This window comes from Miscanthus floridulus, chromosome 4 (assembly GCF_019320115.1).
Source record: "Miscanthus floridulus cultivar M001 chromosome 4, ASM1932011v1, whole genome shotgun sequence".
Lineage (NCBI taxonomy): Eukaryota > Viridiplantae > Streptophyta > Magnoliopsida > Poales > Poaceae > Miscanthus > Miscanthus floridulus.
Genome location: NC_089583.1, coordinates 96,919,925 through 96,930,459, shown reverse-complemented (window position 1 = coordinate 96,930,459; position 10,535 = coordinate 96,919,925). Strand labels below are relative to the sequence as shown.

The window sequence follows — 10,535 nt, the reverse complement described above, 5'->3', positions numbered from 1 at the left end:
CGGGGAGCTCTTACCGGATATGTCCGTGTGGGGTATGGGTCCGATGTTCATGATGGAGCCGGCGTAACCTGCATGGGGCATCCCACTTCTTTGTACCCATCTCTCGGTAGCGACTCGAGCCGTCTGACCGACCTAGGCGACCTACCGGCCTATCCTCGATGGAGATTCCATCAGTGGGTCCCTCCAAATCCTTCTAGGGAAGGTGGATGCTAAAGCTTAGGGTGTGGGGACAAAAACTTTGATCACGCCGGTGAGCAAAAACGTCGTAGCCGTGCGGGGCATAGGTTTCTAGCGGTCTGACTAGTTTTACTTAGAGTTTGTTTCTGCACACCTTGCCTCTAAGTTTTAGCATGAGAAACAGGTCGGGCATCAAGAATGTGTACCAAATAGACACTCTTGCCAGCCCCCAAGCAAGACCCAACCCCTTACCATTGCTGGGGTCGGGGGCTCGATAGCGAAATTAATGCGCGTAAAGTAAGGGTGACCCGTCTCTTGGTAGTGGCCCGAATCGTTCAATCGACTTGGGTGGCCCGCTGACATAGGACTTACCTCAATGGCATGAGTGACGGGTTCAGGGAGCTCTTAGCGGATATGTACGAGCGAAGTTCGGGTCCATCGTTCGTAACGGGGTTGGCATAACCCGCATGGGGCATCCTGCTGCTCCCTTCCCATCCCTCGGCAATGGCTAAGCTATCCGATTGACTTGTATTGCCCCGCTAGAATAGGACTTACCTATGGAGATAGAGGATGAGAACATCTCATGCAAAAATTTAGTTAGGAAGATAAGCCAGGCAGCAAACTTGTAATAAATGGACAAGCTCTTAAATTTCGTTAGAGCTAAACAGCTCATTAGCCCTTCTCCCCTTTTTGTATAAAGGTTAGTGCATTCGACCCTTTTCGTCGTTAAGGTCGTAAAGCTCGGGGTGTGGGTGAGCAAATTCTGATCACGCTGGTGAGCAAAGACGCCATAGCCGCTAAGGCATAGGTCTCTCGTAGTTCGACCAGCTATACTCAGAGCTTGTTCCTGCAACCCTAGCTCCTAGGTCTTAACGTGATAGGGGGTCGGGCACAGAGAAAGTTGGCCAGGTGGACAAACTTTTAGACGCGCATCGACACTTCTTGTGACTAAGGCCAAAGAAGCCTAGGGTGTGGAGAAAAACTCTGATCACGCTGGTGAGCAAATGCATCATAGCCATCTTGGCTGAGTGGAGGAGGGCGACGTTGCACGCTTCATCTAGCTAGGCTCCTTCCTATGCTCCCCCTTGTCGGAGCCTCCGGACAAGAACCGCTTCAAGAGGTCGCAGTCCTTGTATAGGTGCTCGACAGGGAAAGAATGGTTTGGGCTTGGCTCTTTGAGCAGCTTCTCAAAGTGGTCCGGGGTACCCTCCATGAGCTTCCGACCCCCCTTGCAGTCGGCTGGGGGCCACGAGCGAGCTCTCGTGCCACTACCTATTCTTCTTCTTACCGGGACAGTTGGAAGCGCTTTTGTCGGCGTCTTCGTCCCGCTTCGCCTTGCCTTTGAGGCGGTCAAAGATCGCTCCGACCGCCTCCTCGCCCGAGGCATGGCTAGTGGTGATGTCGAGGAGCTCCTTGGTGGTTTGCGGACCCTTATGTCCTAGCTTGTGAACCAGAGACTCACAGGTGGTCCTAGAAAGAAAGGCTCCTATGACGTCGGGGTCAGCGACATTGGATAGTTCATCGCACTGCTAGGAGAAGCGTCGGATGTGTCCACGAAGGGTTTCTCCGACCTTCTGTTGGTAGTTTTTGAGATCCCATGGGTTTCTAGAACGCTTATATGTGCCCTAGAAATTTCCCACGAAGATTTCTTTTAGGTCCGCCCAACTTTAGATTATGTTGGGCGGAAGGTATTCCAACCATGTTTGCGTCAAATCGGCTAGGAACAATGGAAGGTTGCAGATAATGAAGTCATCATTATCTGCTCCACGGCTTGGCAAGCAAGCTGATAATCCTCGAGCCATAGTCCGAGGTTCATTTTCCTAGAGTATTTTAGGATGTTGATTGGTGTCCGGTACCGTAGCGGGAAGACGGCGTTGAGGATGTGTCTATCAAAGGCCTAAGTTCCTGGTAGGCTAGGGCTTGGGCTTCGGTCCTTGCCACTATCGTAGCGTCCCCCATGACGAGGGTGGTAGCCACGGCTAGCTCCCTCCCTCAGATCACCGTGGGCACGCCTGCGGGCATCGAGGGTGTCACGCGCTTCTCGGTTGCAGCCGAGACGCTCATGTACCAAGACCGTGGTGCGTAGCCTGCTATCTTGTGATGCCTGGTGGACTGACACGTCCCTGTTGGGTCGCTCTAAGGGCATGCGCTGGCTAGCATCGAGCTCACATCGCCGAGACAGTGATCTCTTGGCCTGCTGTGCCGCCGCACGCTCAAGTAGCATGCGAATCTCGCGATGGGCCTAACGGTCTTCAGGCGTTGTAGGCCCTAGAAGCCCCTGAAGCAAGGCCACCGCAGCGGCGATGTTCTGGCTCACCCAGGTGAAGTGTGGGAGGGTTTCATCATCCTCGATGATCCTCTGGTTCACATTGTGGGCTATGGCGCACGCGCCCACCGTGTCCGTGGCGCTCGATCTCTCGATCGAGCTCCGCGCATTCTTGCTCGAGCTGGAGTCACGCTTCCTCAAGCTCTTGGTGTCAGGCCTTCAGCTGCTTCACCCGCAAGTGAGATGGGGCCCCTACATCCCTCTTGACCTCACCATCGACGTCGTTCGTTGGGGTAGCTTCTTCCTCGTGGATGCTTTCGACATGTCCCTCGGGGGTACCTGCCATGAAACACTCACGAGAGGGGTGACGGCTCCCCCTGCTGGAGTTAGAGTTGAAGGACGACTCCAATTCTCCCACAAGGAGGTCGTGGAAAGGCTCCACAACATATTTGGTCATCCCTATGAACTCATCGTTCACAAAGGGATGGAGGCATGCGCTGCGCCACAGGGTTGCCACTGGTCTCTGTGGCGTTGTGGAGACCGGACAGGAGTGCTATCGGGCCACTCTAGATGAAGTATTCCGGAGAGAGCGGCTCCCCTCTGGCAAGCTGCGCCATGACATTGGTGAACGAGAAGTTGAGGTGGCGCAGATCCTCCTGAGACGGTCGGGATCCTCAGAAGGCGTCGAGCTGGTGCACTAACCTCTCATAGTCGAAGTCAAGGAGCTAGTCGCTTTCGGGGGTGCGGGCCTCCGGTGCGTGCAACTGCAGCTCCTCAAGCGCCTCGGCGATCGCATCGAGGCTGACAGAGTGGAGAGGTCGGATGGCGGCGGGAGCTGTCGCCAACTCTCCCTCCGTCGTAACAATGAAGTCCAGGTCCCTGAAGCTCACGTGCGCGCCCAGGACCCAGCTGAGGTTGTGACTAGCCATCCGAGGCCTGGTGTGGATGTCGAGACGCGCAAAAGGCTCCTACCTAGCACGCCACTGTTGGTGTTTTGAGTTGTCACCGGCTAGTAAATTTCCAATATTGCGCGTCTAGCCTAGATGGTGTGCTAAGTGGACATGAGGTTTATACTGGTTCGGGAAGAATGTCCCTATGTCTAGTTTGCTGTTGTCGCTCGTGTTAGTAGCACTAGAAGTTCGTAGTAGGGGTTACAAACGGTCGAGAGAGGGATAGGTCCCAAGTCTCTAGTGAGAGAAGTGAACAGGTGCTGAGGGCTCGGTCGCTTCCTAGTTGTGTGTTTGTGTTGCGATGCGATTGATCCGAGTCCCCTTCATGGGATGCCCTGCTTTCCCTTTTATTGGCCAACGGAAAGCACGAGTTACAGTCGAGGGAAAAGGGGAGAATAAGAAGGAGAAGAAGTCCTCTAGGATCGTTGGGTCCTTCTTTTCCTTCACTCGGGTCAAGTCGACCCTGTAGACGTCAATAGGGATAGCTCCACGTCACAGCCCTATCCGTCACTGGCGCCATGCGCAGGCATCGTCTCCCGATCATGGCGTTCCACTCCATCCTGACGGACGTCGTGGTGAACTGACATGCTTGTTAGTGCCCATATGAGGGTTAGGCAGAACAGCACCGGTACGCCCGACGCTATTCCTGGTGTGAATCCCTAGGTATGGCCCATCATGGCCACGGGTTATATTAGGGCATGCCGATCACCTCCCTGGTGTTAGAGTTTTGACCCAGGCCCATTCGCTTGGACCTGGAGTAGTTAGCGGTGGTATGGGTCTCCATTGGGCGAGACGGATCCTCTGGCCTCGAGGTTGGGCGAGGCGGAGTGCAGACCTAAGGGTCGGGCGAGGCGGAGCCTACCCCCAGAGGTCGGGCGAGGCGGATCCTACCCTCAGAGGCCGGGCGAGGTAGAGCCAGCCCTCAGAGATCAGGCAAGATGGAGCCAGCCCTCTGAGGTCGGGCGAGGCGGAGCCCGTGACCTCGGTGTCGAGCGAGGCAGAGCCCGCCCCCAAAGGTCGGGCGAGGCGTAGCCCGTGGCCTCGGTGTCGGGTGAGGCGGAACCCACCCCCAGAGGCCGGGCGAGGCGGAGCTTGTGCACCTGAGGGTTGGTTGGAGCTGTAGTTGCGCTCTTGACTGCTCGGATGTATCAGTGTTGATGGTTATTAGCTCCTCCTCTTCGAGTACCCTAGTATTGGTCCTCGACAACTAGCTATTGCTATATAGGAGTCTCTCTGAGTATTTATACTTATCATATATATTATTATCTTTTGATTTACCCCTGCTTAGAGTATGTGTTTAGTTTATCGATTCATCATAAATATAAGTTATCCATCTCTTTCTTGACACCATCCTTCCCAGTGGTAAATATAAATAACGATACCTGGAATACTCCTGGTAAAATGCTACAATGGTATATCTGTGCGCTTGTAGAATTCTTATTTTCTTGTTCACACTATCAAATACCAACAGTCGTGTGGTGCCACGTCGGCGCCACCTCAGCATCCTAGCCACGTCCTGCCGTTTTCGCAGAAATACCCTTTTCTAGAAATGAACACGGCGTCCAACATGAGCTCAAAATCCTTCATTTTCAGTCCTGTTTTCTTATGCTTAGACCCCTATGTTTTTTAGGATTAGAACCTGCCGTTCACACCACGACAAAATTAGTTTTTATTTTATTGTGTTGTGAAAAGGTAAAGATTTTATTACGCTCGACCGACTTATAATCCACCCATACGCACACTCGCCCGCACACCCGCGTGACCGCGTCCCACCTCTCTCTCTCAATCATCTTCCTCCTCTCCTTTGCCCAATGCGCTCTCTCTCCCCAGTGACCTCCTCCCCGGTGACCTCTTCCTCACTGACTTCTTCCCCGGCAGCGACCTCCTCCCCGCACCTGCGCCCCTTCTTCTTCCCACTCAGCTCCTCCCTCTCTCCCCTCCGGCAATAGTGGCAGGTTTTGGCACTAGCAGTGTTGACGAGGTAGGCCTCCTGCTCCTCCTCCTAGATCTGCTCCTTAGGGTTCCGGCGAGCTCTCCCTCTAATCTTCCCAAACTTCAGTGACCTTAGAAGGAAAGGGGTTTGGGGGAGGAAGGCCGGCGGGCGGTTTAGGGGCCTTAGCAGCGGTGGAGGTGGCCAGGCCAGGGCGGGGCGGGGGCACCATGGCCATGGCGGCGGGAGGGGGTAGGGGAGGGGAAGAAGGTAGCGCCGCGGGGGGAGCTAGGGTTTCGCCAGAGCTCCACTTAATGCATTTACACGTGGGTGTCGGAAGGTGCATTGAGTTCTTCTTTACTCCTATTGTTCTCTTTTCTCGTTTGACAACCGCGAGAGAAGTCCCCATGGGATGGCTGGAAGCAGTGAGGAAGTGGCGATCCAGACAAGCTTGCAGAGCAGCATAGTGAACCCTTGAGTCTTTTTTGTATTTTATTTCCATTTTTTGTTCTAAATTTGTGTTTCCAAGTTTTATCGAAAGTGTTTTGTTCTATTATTTTCGTTTCTAAACTTTGTGCCAGGTCATAAATTTGTGATACAAATTCAATTGTTCATAACTTTTGTTCTTGAAATTTTTCTCCTACAGTTTGTTCATTTTTTTTTATTTCAATAACTTACGTTCCTATCCTTTTGTCTCATAAGCTTTTATTCTTAAATTTTGTTGCTAAGTTTTGCTCCAGTAACTTGTCCATAATTCTTTTATTTAATAACCTTTGTTCATAACTTTTTTTTTCTAATTTATGTTTCAATTATTTATGTTCCCAAAATTATATTTCTAACTAATGTTTCAATAACTTCTGTTCATATTTTTTGTTCCATGATTTTTGTTTTTATAATTAGAGAGGACAAAGGACTTATGAGGATCAAGTGGTGGTAACGGATGGCTTTAAAGTGCACCACACGGACAGAAAAGGAAAGAGGGACACGGAAAAATAGTGTCCAAAAGTGGAAATAGCACCCGCTATTTATTCTTCCGCTCATCCCACCGCCAAGAAACATTCAGGGATCGAGTTGATTTCTGAATTAGTTGGTGTCGCTCTGTTACATACCTAGTATACTATCTAGAATTCTATCTTCTAATAAGGTATATGTGCATAGGGGGAAAGCTATAGTGTGCTTTGGAGGTACAAATGCATCCCAAAAATTAAAAAATTAGTTATAATGACTAAAATTCCATGCACACAAGACACAAGGCAAGTGAAACCTCCTTCTAATTTTCTCTAGCGGTGCCACTGTACATGTAATTATCATATTATAGATTCATAAGGCGTTTTGGCTTTTCTAAATTCATAACTTTTGCTACACATCTAGATATACGTTATGTCTAGATTTAACGTAAAAGCTATGAATCTAGAAATGTTAAAACGTCTTATAATTTGGGATGGAGGGAGTAACTTCGGAGGGCTGTAAAAACACACCTAGGAACGATATAAGCATGTGGATGGAAAGACCTGATTCGCACCACACCGGAAGAAAGGAAAGGTCCGGAAACCAACCGGGAAAAGAGGAAACGTTCATCACGCCAGTGGAGGCGATCGTCACTTCGTCACGCAAGCTGCAGCAGGACTGCCAAGTATCTGCATACCTACACCATGCATGCCATGCCCCCTGCGTCCGCGCGCGCGGCATCGCGTGACTACATGCACACGCACTCGCCGTGTGCCGTGTGCGACCGCCACACGATCCAGGGCCAGCGCGGCTGCCTGTACATGGCTGCACCAGCAGCGCGCGGCATCGCGGATTCGCGGCCATGGACGCTCTAGTCTTGTGCACCCGCGCGGCGTGGGGTGCTGGTGCTGCACTGCTGTGCAAACTGAATAACTGATCTGACCTTGCAGCCGCGGCACGCCGGCACCAACCAAGAACCAACCCACACGCCCTGCTCGCGGTCTCGTGGACGCGCAGACGTTGGCACGCTGCCCCTGCCTACTTTAACCCACTCCTCGGTGGAGGCGTGGAACGCGCGTCGCGGCTCTCGTTGGACACCACTCCCCCCTGGTGCTATAAAAGGGCAACCACAGAGCACAATCATGCCGAGCAAACCAATAGTGGTGTTCACCAAGTCATCGTCGATTCCTCCTTGCTCGCTTGCCATCGGTTGTCCCACTTTGGTGAGTTAGGTCTGTTCGACCTGTTCGCTTGATGGTTTCACTTATCAGTCAGTCAATAGTGTTTTTCTCTTACAATAAACTAGCACGGCCAGCCAACAGTATTTTTCTCTCACAACAAACCAGCACCAGTCGAGTTTATCAGCCCAGAAACCAACCAACGAACAGGCTGAAGGAATCGTTTCGGTTTCTCCAGGGAAACAGTAGAATCGGCTCCAAACGCTATTTTTCACCGGTGATTCGCAACTGAAACGATTCAGCGTTTCTACGTACAAACGCGAAACGGCCAGAAGGTAGTTTTGATTCTCCTTCTCTCCATTCTTAGTTATGTTTAATATTTTTTTCCAGTTAACTTTCTTCTAATGCAACGAGTTAAAAATGGATTGTAGTTAAGTTATTCTTTGTCTAAAAAAAGTTCAGAACTTTTTGAAACATATTTTTATTTTTACGATTTTTTAGAAAAAAAAAATATATATTTTATGGATCTGAATCCGTTATACTTGTCAAACGGTTTCATAAAATAATTTTGATTCATTGTTTGAAACATTATTTAAGAGAATCTAAATCTGAAACGTTTCTACGAGAATCTAGATCCATACCAAATGCACCTTTAATTGGCGAGGCATGAAGCGCATTGCAAGATTTACACAGCCTAATAACCTATGTTCTCGATACATCCTTGCGTGAATGCGTCGAAATTTGAGTGAAAACGCATCTCAATTTCCCACCACCCCGGCTACGAGGAACTAACTGTGTGCCACCTGTTTCATCTCAATATTTGGTTTTAGTTAAAAGCAACGCTCACTTTGCTCGAGGAGTGTTTGCCAATTCCTCTTCGTCAGCACCATGGGTGGAGGTAAGGATGAAAACGGACGGAATCGAACGGAGAACTCCTCAACCGTTTTCTACTTTTACATTTGAATACGAAAACGAAAACGAAAGCGGACAAACCGAACACGAAAACGAACACGAACTTACGGAATATCGAGAATTTCGAAAACGAAACAATTCGAGCGGAATTATATCGAACACGGTCGGTATACGAAAACTCAATACGGAATACCGACCCGTAGACCAAGTGCATGACTAAGTGCATACATGATCAAGTTCAAGTGCATATAATAATTAACAAGTGCATATTATAGAAACATGAACTCGAACTGAGTCAGAATAATTTTATTAATCTTTTTAGAATAGATGTAGTATTTTATTTTAAAGATTTATTTAGATTTTTCTTTTGAGTAACAAAGATTTATTCGGCTGATGCAAAAACTATCAAATGATTGACTTTGCAGGTGGGGGTTAAACCGATGAGCTTGATGGGCTATGGCCCAGGTGGGCTTTCGTGTAGATGCTGCCGGTTTCCTGACATTTAGCACCATCTCATGAGGTGAAGAGAGACGAGGCTGAGCGCCGTCTATAAGAGAGGGCAGCTGGCCACCAGTAGAAAGAACACAGCTGCGTGGTGAACAACCTGTAATTGGGCTGTATGACCTGTGCAGTTGGCCAAATTCGGTTTAAACCGAATTTTCAATTCGGAATATTTCAAATTAAAAGTAGAAAAGTAGAAAACGATCGGAAAAATGTCTAAACCGTTTTCTACTTTTACATTTGAAATACGAAACATCTGAAATGCGAAAGCGAAAACGGTAAAGTCGGACAAGAAAATGCGGATTCGATCGGATTAAATATAAAAAAACGATGCGGTTCGGTTCGGGATATTTCCGTTCCGTTTTCATCCTTAGGTGGAGGCCACCCCATGCAGACCGTGCTGTTGGCCCCCGGCGTTAAGGACAAGAAGCTGGTCTCGTTCACCAGCGGCGCGCTCAAGGAGAAGGACGCCGTCACCGGAATCATCCGTTCCATCGTCGACACGGCCAACCCCGCCCAGCGGAGCGCCTTCCATGTATTGGACCTCAACAAGGTCCTAGACCTCTTCTCATCGTGGCGCCGCGCGCTCCCCGACGTGCGCCCCTACTACGCCGTCAAGTGCAACCCCGAGCCGGCGATTCTCGGCGCGCTCGCCGCGCTCGGCGCGGGATTCGACTGCGCCAGCCGCGCCGAGATCGAGGCCGTGCTCCGGCTCGGAGTTCAGCCCAGCAGCATCGTCTACGCCAACCCCTGCAAGCCCGAGACACACCTCGAGTACGCCGCGGAGGTCGGCGTCAACCTCGCCACCTACGACTCCGAGGAGGAGGTAGCCAAGGTCAAGCGCTGCCACCCCAAGTGCGAGCTCCTGCTCCGCCTCAAGGGCCCCGACGGCGCCGAGGCCAAGTACAACCTGGGGACCAAGTACGGCGCGCACGCCGATGAGGTGGTGCCGCTCCTGCGCGCCGCCCAGCGCTCGGGGATTAACGTGACCGGCGTCTCCTTCCACGTCGGGAGTGGCGTGTCCCGCGTGGACGTGTACCGCGGGGCAATCGAGGCCGCGCGCGCGGCGTTCGACGAGGCCGTCGCCGTCGGCATGCCTCCCATGCGCGTCCTCGACATTGGCGGCGGATTCACAGCGGGTGCTACATTCGGCGAAGCCGCGGCGGTCATCAACGATGCGCTACTGCATTACTTCGGCGATCTGCCGTGCGTGGAGGTGATCGGCGAGCCCGGGCGGTACTTCGCCGAGACAGCGTTCACGCTCGCCGCGCGAGTCATCGGGAAGCGCACGCGCGGTGAGGTGCGCGAGTATTGGATCGACGATGGGCTCTACGGCTCGCTGAACTGCATACTCATGGACCAGTACGATCCGCGTCCGAGACCGCTGGCCAGCCCGCGCCCCGGCGAGAAGACGCACACGTCTACGGTATTCGGGCCGACGTGCGACGCGCAAGACAGAATGGGGACCGAACACCAGCTGCCGGAGATAAGTGTGGGCGATTGGCTCATCTTCGACGACATGGGCGCCTACAGCACAGCTGCCGGCTCCAAGTTCAACGGGTTCGACACGTCGGAGATAAAGATCTACGTGGCGTACTCCAGCTGAGCAAGAACATCGACGGCGTCGGGAACGATGGATGTAGAGAGGAGTGGGGTGGTTGCAGTTCGCCTTA

General features: G+C 51.6%; 1 protein-coding gene across 1 annotated transcript; it reads left to right on the top strand.

The window, feature by feature from the left end:
- Window positions 1-2,555: 2,555 nt before the first annotated feature.
- Window positions 2,556-10,468, top strand: LOC136548862 (ornithine decarboxylase 1B, chloroplastic-like). The gene is made up of 2 exons (XM_066540236.1): window positions 2,556-2,778; window positions 9,237-10,468. The coding sequence occupies exons 1-2, from the start codon at window positions 2,556-2,558 to the stop codon at window positions 10,466-10,468; spliced, it is 1,455 nt and encodes a 484-aa protein (XP_066396333.1).
- Window positions 10,469-10,535: the final 67 nt, after the last annotated feature.

Excerpts from the sequence above, each read along its gene's own strand:
- LOC136548862 (XM_066540236.1), top strand. The coding sequence starts at position 2,556 with ATGGCGCACGCGCCCACCGTGTCCGTGGCGCTCGATCTCTCGATCGAG. Across the intron at positions 2,779-9,236 it reads TTTCGACATGTCCCTCGGGG|GTGGAGGCCACCCCATGCAG; the intron begins GTACCTGCCATG and ends TTTCATCCTTAG.